This window comes from Patagioenas fasciata, chromosome 6 (assembly GCF_037038585.1).
Source record: "Patagioenas fasciata isolate bPatFas1 chromosome 6, bPatFas1.hap1, whole genome shotgun sequence".
NCBI lineage: Eukaryota > Metazoa > Chordata > Aves > Columbiformes > Columbidae > Patagioenas > Patagioenas fasciata.
In genome coordinates, this window is record NC_092525.1 from 22,914,040 (window position 1) to 22,933,044 (window position 19,005).

The 19,005-nt window shown below is 44.0% G+C and overlaps 1 protein-coding gene and 1 long non-coding RNA gene across 4 annotated transcripts; both read left to right on the forward strand.

Annotated features, from left to right (window-relative positions):
• The first annotated feature begins 1,405 nt into the window (after window positions 1-1,405).
• Window positions 1,406-7,421, forward strand: LOC136104107 (uncharacterized). Its single transcript, XR_010651704.2, has 3 exons — window positions 1,406-1,576; window positions 1,683-2,192; window positions 6,710-7,421. It is a non-coding gene; the product is annotated as an uncharacterized lncRNA (long non-coding RNA).
• A 726-nt stretch (window positions 7,422-8,147) lies between these two features.
• Window positions 8,148-18,279, forward strand: GORAB (golgin, RAB6 interacting). 3 transcript variants are annotated; one of them, XM_065842747.2, is made up of 5 exons: window positions 8,152-8,275; window positions 9,229-9,577; window positions 11,875-11,976; window positions 13,733-13,873; window positions 16,515-18,279. In XM_065842747.2, the coding sequence occupies exons 1-5, from the start codon at window positions 8,212-8,214 to the stop codon at window positions 16,978-16,980; spliced, it is 1,122 nt and encodes a 373-aa protein (XP_065698819.1). In that variant the 5' UTR covers window positions 8,152-8,211; the 3' UTR covers window positions 16,981-18,279. The 3 variants fall into 3 exon arrangements, with proteins under 3 accessions (XP_065698820.1, XP_065698819.1, XP_071666345.1); XM_065842748.2 differs by lacking the exon at window positions 16,515-18,279 and having other exon boundaries at window positions 8,148-8,275; window positions 13,733-13,877; XM_071810244.1 differs by lacking the exons at window positions 8,152-8,275; window positions 9,229-9,577; window positions 11,875-11,976 and adding an exon at window positions 12,774-12,878.
• Window positions 18,280-19,005: the final 726 nt, after the last annotated feature.

The window sequence follows — 19,005 nt, forward strand, 5'->3', positions numbered from 1 at the left end:
AGACATACCTTGATATATGCTGGCTCAATAATCCTGCTTTTCCGAGCTGGACAGTCTGTACTGGATTAAAAGGTAATACCGGCTTGTTCTCAGCTGCAAAACTTAGGATGTCTGTTTGTCCTCTATGGCTCATCTTCAGTTTCTGTTTGTGAGTGCATTGCTACACTGAGCACGTGGGCAGGGATTGCAGAGCGTTTTCTCCTGCTAGGAGAGGAATCTGGAAACAATTACAAGCTGCTCATGCTTAATCACTCGGGTAAATCTTAAATGCCTGTCTTAATAATTTGCAGGACTGAAGATGGCATCTGAATTTTTGCGGTGCGCAGGTTACACGGCAGAGCACGCAGATTTTGACAGATTTGTTCTGTGTATGTTTCAGGGGTGGCTGGTCCTGAGGACCCCACGAGTTCTCTGAGATTCAGGTACCATTTCAAAGAAAACCTGAAATGCAAAGGGGGGAAAAAAAAAAAAAAGACCAAGTATTTGCCTGATACTTGTGCAAATTTTCAGCTCAGTCATGTTCTAATGAACCTTTGCTGAACCTGACCATTGTACCTCAAATTGAAGTGGAAGAGAGAATATTAAATTAGTTTTCTTTTTTTTTTTTTTTAATTAAGTCCTCTGTGAAAGTGAAGGCAAGCAAAACAACTCACAAATCTAGGCTGAAGTCAGTCAATGACAAGACAAAACAATAGAAGTCCTGCTTTCCTTCCTTAAATATTGAAATATTTCACTTTGGGATTTTCAGGCTGAGGCAGTTTGCTGTATTGAAGATTTAGTTTGAAGCCTGTTTTTTGGGGGAGGGGTGTTTGTTTTGGTTTGGTTTTTAATTTTCAAATGGACCTAAATTTAAAAGGGAAAGAGTTGTGTTTTTTACTTTAAATAGTCTCCAAGCAAGCCAGAACATTGTGTTACTGGTCAGGCAAAACATTTTTGGTTGACCCAAAATGAAATGAGTTTGTCTCACTATACTGAAAGTCTTTGCTTTCCAGCTCAGCTCCTAAACCAGAATTTTCCACCACTAGAAGAAACCTGTCATCCTTGTTTTCACCTTACTGTTGCAGCAGTAAAGGGTCTCATTTTGGTTGCCCCTACTTTAACCAGAGCTTGCTTTATTAACCTGTATATTTATTGCTGGCCGACACCTGTGTGAAATCAATGTTTGCAGCAAGGCTGTGATACAGATCTCTCTCCAGCTATCTCTGGTACCTCATCAAAGAGTTGCTGAGCCTCTTTGGCCACCATCCTGTTTGCTTACAGCCTTTGTAACTATGGCTCAAACCCTGCGAGTGACACTGACACTTGAAAATCTGCATTAGTCGCTGGCCCTGGAAAGCCGTGGGGTTGTCAGATGGGTGTGCAGTCAGGACAGTATTTAAAAACTAAAGAAAATGCTCCCTACCCAGAGATGCTGCTGAAAACCAGCCTCAACAAGAACACTGTGAAACACAGCTACCGCCTGGCGGGGGTGGTTTTCTAAAGCCATGGAAGGAAGTTACTTACTGAAGCCTGAGTGAGAACCAAGCACTCTGCAACTCAGCAATCCTTTGAAAACCTCCTCCCGGATCCAGCCTCGGTGAGTAACTGAGAACACCCATAAACACATGGGGGTTTATGTTTTGGGTTTTCTTTTGTGCTTGCTGCAGAGAGAAAGCATCAACATTTTGTGAACTTTATTGCAGGAAAGATGCAGCATTTCACCTTAAAGACTTCTGAACTGTAGCACATGTTATCTGTGTGGTGGCTGGTGGCCAAGGCTGCAGGTGGAAGCAAAAGACCATCCGTTGGAGCTCAGGGAGTGAGGCTGGGGAGCCGCACACAAGATCAGTTCTCAGAGCGCCTGTTTATGCTGCTGAAGATATCCCGGGTGACTTGGGCTCCCCTGACCTCTTGCCAGTGGCTGCAAGGCAGTACCTGGCAGCTGAGGGGACAGTGAGGTCCTAACCCTGCACATCTGTCTCTTGTAGCTTACATGTTTGCAGGATGGGGAGATGAAGCCAAACCCGTGTGTGTCTTGAAGAGCCTGCAGCTTGCTGGTCTCCAGATGGGTTCCTCCACCATGGGAGATGCTTGGTTGTTGTTATTATTTGTGTTACAGGCACCTCCACAGACACTGAATGAGGAGATTGTTGTGCTCTGGACAAGAATCCATGGAGAAATGTCCAGTGTCTTACTACAAGAACACAGTGAAGGTGAGGGGAAAGCTTGTTTAGCAGACACACAGGGGTTATCACACGTCCTCCTTTGGCACTGGGTATGTCACCTGAACTGGTGTCCCTTCAGCCATCTGGGTTGAAGACAAGCCAAAACAGCGTAAACTGCTCTAGCGCTATGTCTTCATAACACCAGCTGCAGTGTTTCTGAGGTGCCTTGTGGGGATAAAACAGGATGGGAGCCAGGGTCCTACACAACTCCCTGAGGTTCACCAGCATTTCACTTGCAAAGGGAGTTGTCTCATCCTGGCTTGCTCAGTTGCAGCGGCATTGAGCTGGGAGAGGTGAGGGGTCAGCATCCTCCAGCACATGGGTTTTGTAGCTGGAAGGAGATACATTAACTGGCCCTCGCACAAGTCACATTGATGATCTTTGGCGCTTTATGGTAATAAAGTGATTTTCACATCATAAAATCCTCTACTGCAAATACATATTACAAGCACTGCTGGCTCTTGGGTTTGGCAACCATCTGTCTTTCTGTTTTGCCATGAAAAGACGATGGTTTCCCACACAGACTTTTGCAGAGGTGGCAGGAGCTATGCAGCTGACTGGTGTCAAGCATAGTGCAGCTTGTGGTGCAGATGTGCATGCCTGTGAGAAGGGTGATGGGGCTGTGACAGCAGTGGGAACATGTGAGAATGGTGTGGGAAGCACCATGGTCATGGGAGCAAGGCTGGGAGAGGTGTCAAGAGCTGGCCAGGTCTCAGCTGGCAGCCAGCACACCCTGGTGGGATGTGGATTATCTTGAATAGGCCAACAAAAAGGATTCAGCAAAGTAGAGTTAAAAATGTTGCACAGCAGCCTCCACCTCTGGAATGTCTGTGGGTCCACATCTCTAGAACCTGTGTGTGGGTCCAGACACCCCCAAATCACCAAAAACTGCATCTCATTGTCCCAGGGCAGCATTGACCTTTCCTCTGCCTTGCTTGACGGATGTTTATTTTTAAAATATCTGGTGATGGAGACTCTGTGGTGGCCTTAAGTCAATTCTTTCCATGTTTTGCTGTCTTAACTGCTGGGAAGCTCCTCCTCATCTCTAGCCTGGGTCTCCTTTCCTTCTTCACCTCTCCACCATGGACAATGCAAACACATTGCCCATGTCTCTCTACAGTTGCTTTTTATATATTTAAAGACTATTATCGTGTCTTCTCCTCCACACTTCTCTCCCACCCAGACTAAAAAACCCCAGTTTGTTCACTTGAGCATGTACCAACAATAAGTTTGTTTGATAAAAATTCAATTTGTTTAGCACAGTGGTTCTAATCACTTCTGTTATGCCAAAGATAACAAACATTTAGCAAATTTCTCTTCAGATCTCTAGTTTTATCAACTGTTTTGACAGTTAGATTATAATTTTTACACAAATGGTTAGAATTAAAGCAATTACTTTCTAATTTTTCTATATAAATGTTTGAATTGCAACTTACATTAAGCAATACAAGTGTTATGGAACTCTCATTAAATATTTAACTTTGCTTTATGAAAGTATTAATTTAGAGATACTTAAAAACTATTTAGGAAGTATCTTTTTAAAGTCATTAGCTGCAAAAATATTTCTTTAGCTACATGAACTATATATAAACAATTTCTCATTTCCACTTGTTTTACTCAGCTCTGGTTTTGCCATTCAAAAGTGGTAAATTTGTAATCTTCAGGATATTTCTGGTCAGGATAAATTTTATTTTATTTTACCAGCTTTATTCTTAAGGTACTTTTATTAGCCAGTTTTTAATCCTATTTAGATATAGACAATTTTTTTTTTCATGCAAACATTTTAAGATGATTAGTTACTAAGGAATAATTTTATCTGTATGGAAAAATTAGCCTCAGGGATGAAAGAGAGGCCAAAAAATGTTAAATTATATCCTTTTTTTCAAAAAAGAAAATGTTAATGTTGCATGCTGAGCTTTTTTTCAGTCCAGATTTTATTTTCTGAAAGAGAATTTATCTTAAGAAAAAAACCTGGTTTGTATAGCCCTGCACCGTGTCTTTATATCCCATGTCCCTGGCTGCCCTGCAGCATCCTGCAAGTAGAGGAGAGAGTTCTGCTAGGACGTGTCTCCTCTTTCTCTTGGGTTCAAGAAACAAAATTTGGACCTTTTAAAGGAAAACAGCTGTGGTTTCAAACCATGGCCTTAGCCCAGGGGTCAGGAGATCACCCCTGAGGTCTCTGTGAAAGGTAACTCAAAGGAAGCAAGGTCACAGTCTTAAACTTGCTGCGTAAGAGTCTGCCTTTTCACTAGAAAATGTATATAGATCCGCAAATCAAAAGATGTTGAAAACCATTGGTTTATATGGTTTAAAAAGCAGGTTTCCAGTGTCATTTTTCTCACTTAGTAGCTCTTTAGATAAGTGGATTTTTGTTTCCCTCTAAGAAATTCTTACAAACCAAAAGACTGCCTTGGTCCCAGAAATGACAACACTGACTTAATGCCAGTTACTAGGCAGCTGAGGAGAACAGAAACCGGGCAAACAGAATAATGCTCTGTTTTTTGATTCAGCTTTCTCACCTTACTCCAGAATGAGAATAATTCATTTTACAGTGGAAACACTATTTCCATTAGATAGACCTGTGTTTTTGCATAAATCCCCGAGCCAGCCCATTGCAGTATGGGCGGCAACTGCAGAACAACCCTAGGGCTGTGTTCTTACAGCATTACAGGGGTTTGAATTGCAGGCTACGGTTTTATATGCAGAATAACGCAGCCCACTGAAAAATGTGCAAAGTCCAATTGCTTTGAATGGGCTGCAGAGGAGTTACAGCTCCATACACAGGTGCTCACAACCTCAGCACCTGAAGTGCCCTCTTGCTGTCAGCGCCATGCTAAGAAATTAAATTACTCCCCTCAGGCTTGGAAGCTGCCTGAGCAGTTCAGCAGAGAATCAGCAAAAGAAACTTTGAGAGCGTGGATGACAGAAGCATCCTTTAAAGGACAAATTAATCATTAGTTATTCTCAAAAGGCAGGAATTGCTCCTTTGCTCACCAAGGGCCATGGCTCAGCTGGGCACTGTGACTCTTTCTAAGCCAGCCTACCTTATGCCCCAGTAAAAGCTGGGGTAGTATTGACATGGATAGAGTTTAATAGATTTTTCACTCAAAAGAGAAATAAACAGATTTAGGAATTTTTGGCTCTTTTTCTTTCAGGGCTTTTTTTCCCCAGGCCTCTCGAGTTGTATGTCAAAGTCCTTGGGGGCTCGTGACAGGGTGTGAAACATAAGGAGAAAGGAAACTCTCCTTCCCTATACTTGCCTTTCCCTGTCTCACGTCTCCTGTCTTTTACAGGGAAAATGCTGCTTTGTGTGTTATTGCAACAGTGCAGAGAGTGGTGAGCAGAATCATGTTAAAAATACACATCTAAGTCAGAGAGACCCTTGCTGGAAAAGCTTATTTGACTCTTAAAAACCCCAAAAAGGTTTCAATATGAACTAAAACGATGGTACAAATTGCATGTCCTGGGTTGAAATGTCATCTGAGGTCTGACCCTGAGGTCTGATCTGGAGGGTTCAATTTGCCAGCCAGTGATGACAGTTCCATACCGATTTGGGAATTGCTTAAGAAAACATGGGGGTTTGTGTGATCTGTTGGCACTGTTGGCAGACTCCAGGCCACTTAGACCAACAGAAAATGGATGCAGCAGTCACAGAAGTCTCCAGGTCCGCTAGCAAGGTAGCAGCTCTCGAAGCACAAAAAGAGCCAGCCCCAGATGTAAAAGGAAGGTTTGCGTTGTTGCTTGGGATGTTGTTCCAGGGGACAGAAATGAAGGATTCTATGTTCTCTTCATCTGACCTTGTCCAGCCTGTGTTGTACCAATGTCTGCTGGGAAAACACTTTATTCCTAGGTGGCAAATGCTCAGTGCCGTGTTACAGTCGAGGACATGAAACAGCCAGGGAACACGGGCAGCCTCTGTTTTCCAAATCTGCTGTTGGTAAATTCCCCATGAAATGACTTCACTGAGTTATAATTGTTCCTGGAAAAAGCTGGTCCAATGGCTGGTAATTAAACCTTTGGCTGATGGAAGCTGTTAAGATGGATTGCTGCTTTGCCTATAGCATTATAGTTAACAACTCCAAAGTCTTTATACTTTTTTCTATAAAACATGTGGGAGTTTTATGCCTGGAATATCTGCAGCAATAAAGTGAATATGGTGCTTCATTTTTGTTTGTAGCATTAAAACCTGGAAGACAAGAAAGAACTAAGGTTCAAGAATGAGATCTGGTGTTTGTACTTCACAAAGCACATTTGGTTGAGATCTGTGATTTTGGTACAGCCTGTTGCAGTGATTTAGCTGCCCAGGGCCAGTTTAGATTACCAGTTCCTATACAGGCATCTAAAAGGGAATTAGGTGCCTACACCTTGTGGGGCAAACCAACGCTGATTCATTGTCAAACTCAAGCTGGCACCTGGTTCTGCTGTCTGGACTCCCTGGAGTTTGAGAGCATTTGAGTCAAGGTTGGATTTCAGTTCTCATTCAGATCTCTTCTGTGCTTGGTCAGGTTTCCACAGGAACTGCTTGGCACGCCTCAGTCCGAGCTTACCCAGAAAGGACCTCCTGGTCAGGACCAAGAGAGCTGAGATAACCACACTCTGCTGGATGCCTGCGACACCTGCACTTGTTATCAAGGCCTACAGCTGAGCCACAGGTGAGAAATGGGGGCACCCTGTTCCCCAAAGGCGCTCAGCCAAACCCCATCAGAGCCAGTCAACGCCTGCCAGCTCAGCACCGCTTCTCCTCCGAGCGGGGCTGGGGTTTATGGGCCGTGTTAGTCACGCAGGAGCCGTTAAAAAAAGTGCTTCTGCGGTAAATCGCAAAGTCATACGTGGTCATCGCATTTTGAGTTTGCGCTAGGCGCAGCAATACCTCGAAGCTTGACTGATCCCTTACAGACTGGAAACTGTGAGGGATGTGGTTAGGCACTGAAATGTCCCTGTTTTATTGACGGTGATGCATTATTTAAGCCTCCAGTCCCCTGGATGGCTTCAGCTAAGCCTGGGGCTTGTGCCCTTGTGTTCCAGCCCCAGCTTTCTCCCAGTGGGAGGTAAGCTTGTTTGCAAGACCTCTGGTAGGCTTGGAGCAGCCACAAGAATTTGGGCTGGATGAAAAAAAAATACTTGTTTTCATGGTTACTGAGAGAATATTGCTGTATGTGGCAGGATTTTTTCAGTTTATACCTAAGAAGGGAAGCATGTGTGTGCACCTTTGTGCCTAACACTCAAAGCAGACCTTCAGAAACATCAGTATGGGGAAAACAGTACCTTTCCATGCCAGTTTAAAGCACATCAGCAGCTAGTTGTGCAGATGTCCCTGCCTCATAGGCCCTTTACTATACAGGTCCCAAAGATAGAGTTCTCTGTATACCACACAAACACAGCTCGAGATGCACTGGAGAGGGCATCTCACCTAAATGCAAATTGTAAATGAGCAGGGAGGCATGCTGATACTCCTTGCTTTATTATGCCTAATTATAACAGCCAGACTTTCTCCACTCTTCATGGCATGGCACTCTCAAAAGCCCCAGGGACGTGCACTAAGCCCCACGCAGCGTATTCCGCACTGCAGAGCTGCACATCCCGTGTGCCGAGCCCACGGCAGCCCTGCTGCTGCCCGGCCAGCCCTCCCTGCAGCCCGTGTGCTGCCCCGGGACCACCGCGGCCGGGACCGCCCGGCTGACCCGTCGAGGAGCCCTGGGGCTGTCCCGCCGGTGAGCGGCACCCAGGGGCGGCCTGTGGCCGACAAGCTCCTCAGCGTACTCCGTCCCGCGGCCCCTCAGCAGCGCAGCGATCCCCGCTCTGTCCCGCCCCGACACCGCGGCCACCCCGCCCGGCTCCTCAGGGCGCCATGCTCACTGCGCCGCCACGTTGCCATGGAGACGCGAGGCCCCCGGCGCCGCCGGCCGGGGCTGTCCGGGGCGTTCGCCTGCGGCGGGAGGGCGGCGGTGTGGGGGCAGCCGCGGGCCCCGCGGGCCGCGCCGCCCCGTCAGCGGAAGGAGGAAGCGCCATGGCCGAGGCCTGGGCCGGTTTCTCGCAGGAGGAGCTGCGGCGCCTGCGGAGCCAGCACCCAGGTACGGACCCGGCTGGGCTCTGGTGGGGCTGGGGCTCGGGACCGCGGTGAGCGGGGGACAGCGGGACCGGGTCCAGCGCGGAGGAGCGTCCGGGCCCTCGGCAGCCCCTCAGCCCCCTCGTCGACACGTCGGGCCTTCTCCCACCCCGGCCTCTCTGTGCAGTTCCCTCAGCCCTCCACGTCCCTTTCCTCGACCTTGCCATCCCCCGGGGCTTCCCGCCCCCTTAGCGCTCACATTCACCCCCATCGATCAGCCTCGGCCTCCTCATTCAACCCTTCTTTGCTCTACATCCGCACGACTATCAGTCCACTCTGCCCATCCCCTCCATCTCTGCATCAGACATCTCAGCTGCTCCAGGCTGCCCCTCGTTTCTCTTAGCCGATGCATCGGCCCCTCCCGTCCAGGCTCCATCTCTCAGTCTCCCATTCAGCCCCTCCTTTTCTCCACCTGCAACCTCTGTCACATTTCCAAACTCTCCAGCCTCTTGTCCTGCACCACATCAGTCTGTCACCTCACTCGTGTTCCCAGCCTCCTCTTTGCCCATCTGTCACCTTATTCTCCCCCCAGTCTTTATTTTGTCAATCCTCAGTTTGCCCCCTAGACTGCCTAGGATCTTTCTTTAGTCCTGCATCGATCTCTGTGATTCCCCCAGGGGCAGCCTCCAGTCCTTGCTACAGTTCCTCCTTTAGCCCCTCAGTCCAAGCTCCTTATTCCTCTGTCTCTCCATTTTAGTTGTTCAGATCCTCTACAGCTCCTGATTCTTAGGGTAACAAAACATTTCCGGGTTCCTGGGATTTCCCCCGTGTTGCCTTCCCTTGACACCCTGGCATGTCTTTTCTTTAGGTTGATTTTGTGCCAGTTTGTTTTGTTGCCTGGAAAAGTTAACTCACAGAGTCTGTCTTTGAACTTGAGATTGGATTTTAATCCTGTTTCTCCCTCTCATCGATTGATAGGTTTTTATGAACCCTCAGAGCAACATCATCATCCCCACGCTGTGAATAAGAGTCGGAAGCCAACACCAAGAGAAAAAGCCTTCCAGCAGCAGTGTCAGAAGCTGGGACTGCAGGGTGGAGCGGCCTCTGTTCCTCCTGAGCAGTTGCTTTCTGTACCAAAACACAAGCCTGGTCCTCCTGAGCAGCCTGTGCCACCACCTCATCCTCCTTCAGTGGGAGATCAAAGGCAAAGTGGCAATCAAGAGCAGCAGAAGGAAGCTACGCCGGTAGATCCTTGTAATGGCAGTGACAATGCGCAGACCCGCCCTGCAAAGTCAAACTCCAAAGCGGAGAAAAAGAAAGTGGAATTGTTAGTAAGTCAGTAAAATCAGGGGATGGATTTTATTATTTATTGACTCATTCTTTTGTTGTACAGTAAACTTTCCTGTATCTAATAACAAAGTTTAAGAGATTGTGTGCTTCCTCTGCGTTGAACCTTTGTTTTTCATCTCTGTGTGGATAAACCCTGATTCAAAACAAAATTCTGTATTGTAATCCATGCAGATACGCACTGTGCTGTCTCCAAATAATTTCCAGTGGCAGTGGTACTTTATATCGTAAAGTGTCCAAGATGCAGGACTGTGTTAATGGTTTATGAAGACTTAATCTCACCTGCCTCCTGCTGCATAGACAAGCCAGCAGCCACAACAAAAAGCCCTTTTGGAATTAAATATGGCGTGATTTGTGTAACTTTGGGTTCCCCTTTGCAATATTGCTGCAGTTTTCTTCTAGCTAGAAGTGTTGGTAAGGAGGTAAAATTTCAGGTTTAAGCAGTTCTCTAGTTTTTACGATTCAAGATGAGACCAGTCTCAAGGCTCTTGCCGTGTGCATCAGCGGGCTGCCTGTCTCCCTCAGAAGTGTCAATCTGGTACATGCAAGAGAAAGGAAAAAGCACTGAATGTGGCTCTCTGGGAGTCTGATTGAATGTTGCAATTACTTAGTTCATCATCCAGAATTCGAACAGGAGCCTATAAAAGGAAGGTGCTCTCTAAATGCTAGAGAGGGCAGGCATTTTCAGTATGAGAAATTTCTTGGTTTTATGTCTTCATGTTTGTTTTGCTGTCTATATCCATGTGCTAGTTTTCTTTTTCTCCCCAGTGGGCAAAGCAAAGTTTGAGGGGCAAAAAGATGACTTGTTTTTCTAGGGCATATAGTTTATTTCTAAAGCACTTCAACAGTGCTGCTCCAGCCTTGAGTTGCTTTGCAGTTCCAGACTTTTCTGCCCAAAATAATCAGCAAACACTAGCTGGCCACTGGAATCCATGCACCATTTGTATTCCTCCGAAACAGGGATCAGCAGCTCTCTGAGTGTGGTGTGCCAGACCCTGTCTCTAAAGGTGCTTCCCACTGAAGAGGCAGGACTCTGGCCATCAGCAGCACCGGTGTGGAGAAGCAGAGTATGGCTTCTTTCAAATTTAAAACTCAGAAGGATCCGGGAAGTTCTGTTTTGTACAGTTGTGCCTTGAGAGGCTGCAGGTGCTGGCCATGCTAAAGGCTGTTTACCTGCCCGGCTCCTGGCTGGGATCACTTACCTGAACACGGCTGTCCCTTCACCAGAACAGTGGCACTTTGACGAGCAGTGCCAAATTCCTCATATGGGTACAGTTCACCAGTAGTACTGGCTGTTCTGCTCCTTCCTGATGGTGAAAAATACAGACACTATTTGGCTGGGCAGAAGACAGCTAAAGCTTTGCAGAGAAGTTTTTCACTCTGTGGGGAGCAAATGACGTTTAGCTGCAACAACCAGCCCCTGAATCTGTAGAATTCAAATCAGCTTGTGCACTTGAATTTAAATCTTACTAAAAATATTTCTCTTTATGAGGTTTTAGGAAAAGGATGATGAGGAGAAGTCTGAAGAGATATTCTTATGCAGAAATGGTTGTTAAGATTAACATAGCTGCGTTACTTGGGTATTTTTAAGCTAAGCTATTTTTAAGCTGAAACTTCTTGAGAAGGGGCATGAAGAGCACAATAGGGTGGAAAAGTGGCAAAGCAGTTTTTGTTTCTCCTTAGTCCTGCCCAGTTGTGTTGTCAAAGGTTGTACCCTCTCATCTGAGACCTTGCCTTCCATCCTCTGAGGCTGGTTTTGTCTCTTGGTAGATGTAGCCTAGGAAATGGAATCGCAAAAGCGAATTCTTGTTCTTCCACATTGTTCATTTGCATTGTAACTTTTACCAGCCTTTTATTTGTATCAGATTAATTATTTGGGGACGGTACTGTAAAGCAGACTTGTGAAAGGATCTGTTTTATGGAAAAAACTTCCAAAAAAAGAGGATGTGTTGGCAGACCAAACAGCCACTAGGAAACCTGAAACTGCTTCTACCTAGTGGGGAAGCACATCCTTTAAATGAAAATTTCCACCTGTGGCATGCACTTTCTTCCAGCGAAGCTGAATTAACCAGCAGTTTACTTGCTTATGAAGATTTTTGTTCTGATCAGCACATTTCATCTGACAATGTTTTATTGGTCTGAATTACTTCCCTGTTTATTGTTCCTTTGACATTTTCAGTTTGCTCCAGGAAATATGATGGTGAATGTTTGTGTCATTTGCAGAACAGGGAGAGAAAAAAACTTTTTATTAATTTTGATCTTATTGTCAATGAACAGGCAGGAAAAATCACGATGGGAAATCCTCCAGCAAGAGCAGCGGCTAATAGAAGAGAAGAATAAACGCAAGAAGGCACTCCTGGCCAGAGCTATTGCCGAGAGGTAAGGGGCTATGCTGCAGCATGGGCTGAGGAAGGGATTAATTTTTATCTGTAACCGGTTGCATATCTTCTATTTGAATTTCACTTTTTCCTTCTTTCTGTGCCCTGTACATACTGCTCCACAAGTGAGCAGCTGTGATTGAGATTTCCCTTTCATGACGAACTCGCCAAGAAGTTGTGACTAAACTTTTCACACTTCCAAAGCTGCAACTCTGCACGCAGATGGAAAAGTTATTACACTGTTCGAGAATTAGCTCAAGTCCTTGTGCCTCTTAATAAGAGCCCTTTGGGAAGTTGGGGTGCTCAGATGCTCATCCCTGTTCTGTTTCTGATTTATTTTCACTGGATTTAGGCAAAGTTTATTTGATTTCTAGCCTATGAAGGGAAACTATGGCTATTTCTATTTAGGCTTTTGACTCTTTCTTATTACTGTGTGAGAAGTGTTGAAAAGAGGATCAACTTAAGAAGGTACCATTTTACCTCTGGCTAATTAAAAATCGTAAAAATTCACATGTTCTTGCAGTTGTTATCTCTTGCTCTTCAGGAGCAGACTTTAAGACTTGTACAGTGTTATCCACTGAGAGAGCTGAAGACTGTAGGGACGGCAGGTTTGTAGGGAAGGATATTGGAGCAGCTGATGACACTCGATCAAGGGAGATGTGAAGCTTTCAGGCTCACAGTGCTCTCCCAGACGTGTGTGATGTTCTGCCCATTAAAGCTCTTGAGTAGCACAGGTGGACATAGATTCTCTCTGAGGTTCTGAATATGTTGTTTTCTTTTGCCAGGCAGAGATAAAACACAAGTACCTTTGGTCTGAGCCACTGCAGGACAGCAGACCACCATGCTGGGTTCTTCCTCTTCTGTTCTTCCTCAACCAGAGCATGAGAGAGGAGGACTTGGAAGGTGATAGCTCAGGAGTTGTGTCTGACGTTCAAAGGCCTTCTTCAGGCTCCAAACAATACTACACGTTGTCTTTTTCTCTCCACCTGCATCAGCTGGTCTAATGAGAGGTGGTGTTGCTTCCTACAAATCTAGTCCTGCTTTCAAGTGCCTGCTTTGGGGTGTAAAGCAGTGGCTTAAAAGCACGGGCTTGCTGGTGGTGATGAATGACAGCAAAGTGGCCTGGTGTAAGAGCTTTTTGAAAGTTACTTAGCTTGCTGGGGAGTGAAATCCATCAAAGCTTGCTGCCCTTAGCAACATTTTGTTGTCAGAACTTAAGAATGAATAGGCTGAGTTGGAAAAGGTTACATAAGGCTTGATTGAAATCCTTTGTGTTTGATGTAAAACTTTCCATTGACTTCACTGGGATTTGACTGGGCCTTTTGGGAATAATTTTGAAAAATGGAAATCAAGCTTCAGTTAGGTGACTTTTTGGCCTCAACTAACTGGATTTCTTTGAAAGAGGATATTTGCAGGACTAAATACCCTTCCCCCTCTCGCTCCCCCCCCAAGCCATTTCCTGTTTCTTTACACTGAGAACTACTTAGATACAGCAGCTTCTTGTGTGTTTCCACAGTGAAGAAACACAATCCATTTTAGGCACTTTGATTATAGTCATTACGTAATTTTGCTGTAGTCCTTTAATAGCAGACATTTTAAATCCCTGTGGATATTAAAAAATATCAAAAGTCTTAAACCGAAGAAGAAACTTTCTGAATAGCTGTTAAAAGAAGCGGGTTGCTCTGCAAATGAAATGGGGCCCATCATGCCAAGAAGAGAGGCTTGGGGAAAAAAAAAAATCCATCTTCCTTTTGCAGATCCAAAAGAACTCAAGCTGAAACAGCAAAACTAAAAAGGATTCAGAAGGAGTTACAAGCTCTGGATGACATGGTATCTGCTGACATTGGCATCCTGCGGAACCGCATTGATCAGGCCAGCCTGGACTACTCATACGCCCGGTAAGCGATGGACGGGGAGGAGGGAATAGCCCTGTCTGAGTAGAGGAATGAAATGCTGTTTCCTGTCACCCAAGCAGTAATGGAGTTATGTCATTGCATTAATGTGTAGTTAAAGTGGTGACAGTCTGGAGGGCTTTCAAATCTTGAGGTAAAAGTGTGCTTTTTATTTCCCGATTTTTTCCCTTGGAATGTGGAAATTGAAGTAGGTTTTCTGATTCCAGACTCTGCTTTCCAGCTTTGTGCTGCCACGAGACAGTGCTTTAGCTGTGCAGTTGTCCATAAGCCATGCTTTATTGTTTCAAGGTTGTTTATTTCTTCTCAAGGGGAAAGAGGTGGTTTTTTTTTAAAGTCCTAAAGTTAAAGTCCTTTTCAGGGAAACTTGCTTGTTGATGACAGCTCTGGTGCTGTTGGAATCAATGGGACCAATTAAGCTTAAAACATACAATACTGCTGAAGTGATTTTGGAACTGGAACCAAAAATTGAAGGAAAAAGCAAGCTTTCACCCTTCACAATGTGCCTTTAATCACTCTGGTTCCGATGAGTTCCTTAAATGCAAGAAATTAATTGGAACACCCTATTAGTTGTGGGTAAACCACAACATCAGTAGATAAACATCAGCATGTTTACGTAGCCATTTAATAAAATCGAAATGTTAGGTTGCGGTTTTTAGTTCATGATTCAGTGTGTTAAATGTGTATTTCTCCTTATGACTTCTGCTATACGTTGACCACAGGGCAATAAACGTAGTAATTAGTCTTTTAAAAAGTAGCAGTGGCAACTAAAAACTAAGGATTTTTTAATCTATAATTATAATTTGAAATATCAAAGATTAACTATAGTTTCAGTAGCTGAGTGCATATGAATACTGAATTTCATATCCTGAAGAGAAAAAACATTTCAGTCTGTTTTAGATTTAAGTCAGGTTTCTAAAACCATTAAATGCTCCAGGAAATTTCCTTACCAAAATTTTGGTATATAATGTGTCTATTTGAAATGCTTACTGGCTAAAGAGTGCATAACATAAGTGTTTGATGTTTGGAAAGCAGTTTTTAATGAAGATAACAAAAAGGGATGCTGGTAGGATGAAGGGGATAGACTTTACAGAATACTTAATGACTTTCATAAACTTAGTAAGTCTTCCTTTTTGTGAGGGAGGATTTGGAAATGTGAGTTACATACTTTCAGTGTCATAGATTTATGTGTTATGAGCCAAAGCTGTTTTACTTTTAAGTGATGTCTTTTTAAAGAATTTTTTAGTTCTTGCCTTATATATTAGGGCTAAAACACAAATAATTTCAGTGGGTCAAAAGGTGCACTATTAAATAGTCCTGAGCACATAGATAGTTAGAGGCATTTGACAATTGCTGTGGAATGAAATTTTCGTACATATGATGTGAGAAATATGTGTGAATTCAGCCCAGAGGTTTAACTGTGGAGAAGTTTCCAGTGCAGCATTAGTTTTTCCATTTCATATACCCGACCCAGGGAAATTTTGATGCCCACTTACATTTCCCTTACAGAAAAAGTCTTCTGCCCACTGCAGACAGAGCCTTTATGGCTGGGTCAAAGTTTTCTGATTATTATTTAAAGAAACATATTTGGGAAGGCTTTTCTGTGTCTGATTTCTTTCTCTCTCCCTGAGCAAATGTTTTCTCCTATCTTTCTCTCGCTTTGTTTAGCCAGAAATTCAAATCTGGCTTTATAAAACAGCTGGATTCTTTATTCAACCACCTTACTAATATTAGTTTTATGAATGCTCGGTAAGGTACATTGTGTAGTCCGTCATTCTGGAAAACCCTTTGCATGGTCCTTTTCCTGATGAGCAGAATTACATCTACCTTCCTATTAATTAAATCAGAATTAATATACAGATTCACTGAACGTAGTGGAAGATGCATCACTAATGTGGACACCAACCATTAAAGCACTAGATATCCCGGATGTGTTAACCTCAATAAATATTCAGAATATTTCCTTTTTGCTATATTTGTCATGACAGGAAGTTTGAATTGGCAGGAGGTGTGTGTCGAAGGGATGCTTACAATAAAATTCTACATCTGTTGCCACGCAGAAGTTGTGATCGCTATTGATGTTGTATGCTGTGTCAATCTGTGCTGCTCCTGATTTTCAGAATGTATCTGGGTGACCAGAAGAGTACACTTCTAGAGCAGATCCGAATGTAAATGTGTGTGCCACCATTGCAGCATCTGTATCTGTTGGGTGGACAGTTGGCTTAGAAAAAACACAGAACTGTTTTGCAGTGTTTCAGTTCACTAGATAGGTGTTCATCACAAGTGTGGAAACACTACTATTTCTCATGGTTTCTTTCTGCTGCTAGTGATGCATCTCTTAAAACAAGCAGTAAAAATGCTTGATCATGATTCAATCTGTAGATTTCTAATGAACAAATTGAACTCTTGGAATACAGCAGTGATGGAGGCTAATATGTCAAGAGGAAAAGATTTGATCAATTCACGCTTATTTTCTTCCCTTTTACTAGCGTAGCAGCATGGTATGAATAGCTGGCATAATGCATTGCAGGGCATGTTGCATGTCAGGGATGCTTAAAGTATCTGTCTGTCTGTCAGATTGTGAAGTGCTTTGAGAATTAACCCACTAGAGACGATGATGATTTTGCAGGAAACGGTATGAAAAGGCTGAGTCGGAGTATGTGGCAGCCAAGCTGGACCTCCAACACAAGACAGAGATTAAGGAGCACCTCACGGAGCACCTGTGCACCATCATACAGCAGAATGAACTCCGCAAGGCCAGGAAGCTGGAGGAGTTAATGCAGCAGCTGGAAGTGGAGGCAGATGAGGAAAATCTGGAACTTGAGATAGAGGTGGAGCGGATGCTGCAGCAGCAGGAGGCAGAAGCAGGGAGACAAGCCAGCCAGTCACACAGTCCTGCTGGGACAGCGAAGGAAATCCCCACTGCCGGTGTTACAGCGCGGGAGAGTGAGCATGCTAACCATGCTGTCGCTTCTCCTGCTAGTTCTGAACAGTTGGTTCACTCCGAAAACTCCGGTACCAAATCTTTCTCCAATATGGACAACCAAACTCAAGCAGTGACTCCAGGAAGCCCCCCAGCTTGTTCTGGAACGTGACTACTACATTCGCATAAGCCAGCCAGTTATGGATAATATGCTCTCTGCAGGCTTGTGTGCTGTATGTTATACCTGGGTTTCTGCTGTGCCAGTAATATGCACTTCATTTCTCTTTAATATTGTTTTCAAATTTTAGAGGCTCTTTTTTTCAAAAGACTTTCATTTGGGGTTCTCCATCTGTCTTCATCATTCCGGTTTAAGTTCATGTTCTAACATCCAGCTCTTCATGGGGCTTTGTACCTTCCTGAAACAGGATACTTGGAAGTGAACAGTAGGGTTTTTCCAAAGGCTTTCGGCATATTGATATCACAGATACCTGTTCCAAGCAGTCTGCGAGAGATGCCTATCTACAGGAGGAAACATCCCAACTTACTCTGCTTCTGAACACATTCTGTCCCCTGACAACTGCGATAGGATGTTTGTCTTCCTTTGTATCCATAAGGGATTAGTTTTCAATGGTTTTTAATCCTGTGAAACCCAAGTGCTTACTTTAATTATCTTCATAGGTTATACTCTTTCCTGTATCTGATTTAAAGGATATTTGCATATTGAGGCAGCTTGCAAAGTCGGTTGTAATATTTCCTATTTATCACTTTGCCTATTTCTTTCCTATCATACTGGATCACACAAAGCTATATATTGATAACATTGTTATCTATGAAATCACAGCACCTATGGTTTAGCAAAAACGATGGGTTAATGGGTTACAGTATAAGACAATGAAGAATGTATGATGTAGAAGTAGAAACACACAAAAGAGACTATATTAAAATTAAAGCTGTTCCATTGCAAACATTTTTCTCTGTCTTGGTTGCCTCAAAGTTCCAATAAGTAGGGGATCTCATAATGAATAACCTCCACTGTATACTGGAAGTGAGCCTATTGTCTTATGATCTTCATTGCATTTTTTTGCCTGAAGAGTGGGTTTGTACCCGACAAGAAGCTCAGCTGTTTTGCTCTGTTGCTGTTAAAAGGCTTTAAAAAGCTATGCCAGGTGGAGAAAGTCTCAGGAATTCAAATAGAGGATGTAGAAAACCCCTCCCATAGACCAATGCAGCTGCAAACTGGGGGGACAGCACTCACAGCTCTCCACTTTGGAATGGAGGAAAGCTGCTTTCATGATGGAAATGCTTTTTGTAAAGCCTGACTGCAACAACATGTCAGTCAGAGTTTACGAATGAGTTACTGAATGACACCATCGAGTATGTAAATGGGAGACTGATTGTCTCTATGGCTTTAAGAGTGGAAAACGTGGCACTACATTTCATTTTTATTCTATTAATAAATCAGTACCTCTTCTGTGCAGTGTGTTTACTTTCAGTTGTGATATCTGATACTAATACACATATCCAAGACTTTTTCCACAGGAGGTGATAAATGACAATATCAGTTATGTCCTTTGGCAACTTTCCGCTGCGTGGAAGTAGAACCTCAAAAAAGGCTGTTCCAAAATATGAAAACTCATGAAGCAAACGCATGGCAGGATACAGCTTGGCAGGAATCTTTTCAACTAACCATGGCCCGAGACAGCAGTGGAAAATCTCCACTGGTGCTTCCAGTACACAGGAGAAAGATGTATAAATGTTTCCTAGAGAGGCCACTCATATTCAGGGATTATTGCAGTTATAAAACTCACGTATGAAGCATTGCTCTGCTGTTGCTGGTATGCTATGTTCTCTGTTATTTTCATGGAAGACCTGGCCTAGAAGCTGAAGACTTGATTGTATTGTGAGAAAATTGTGACTGACTTCCTTTGCTTTGTCTGCAGTTGCAGAACAGCTTGTAGCAACCTGATTATGGTTTTCAAAACTAGATACCAGTAAGTGCAATAATCATTTAATTGTGCCATTCTTGTTTCCAGCCTCTGCAGCTGTCCCCAGTTGCTCCTCAAGAGAATCTAAGTCCTAGTCTGTTCCTCATTACAGTTGTATTCAGCGCATCAGGGGACATGCAGAAGAGCATCTGACAGAAGAGTGGAATTGTTTTGGTATTTACAGGAAGCACATGAATACCATTTTGCATATA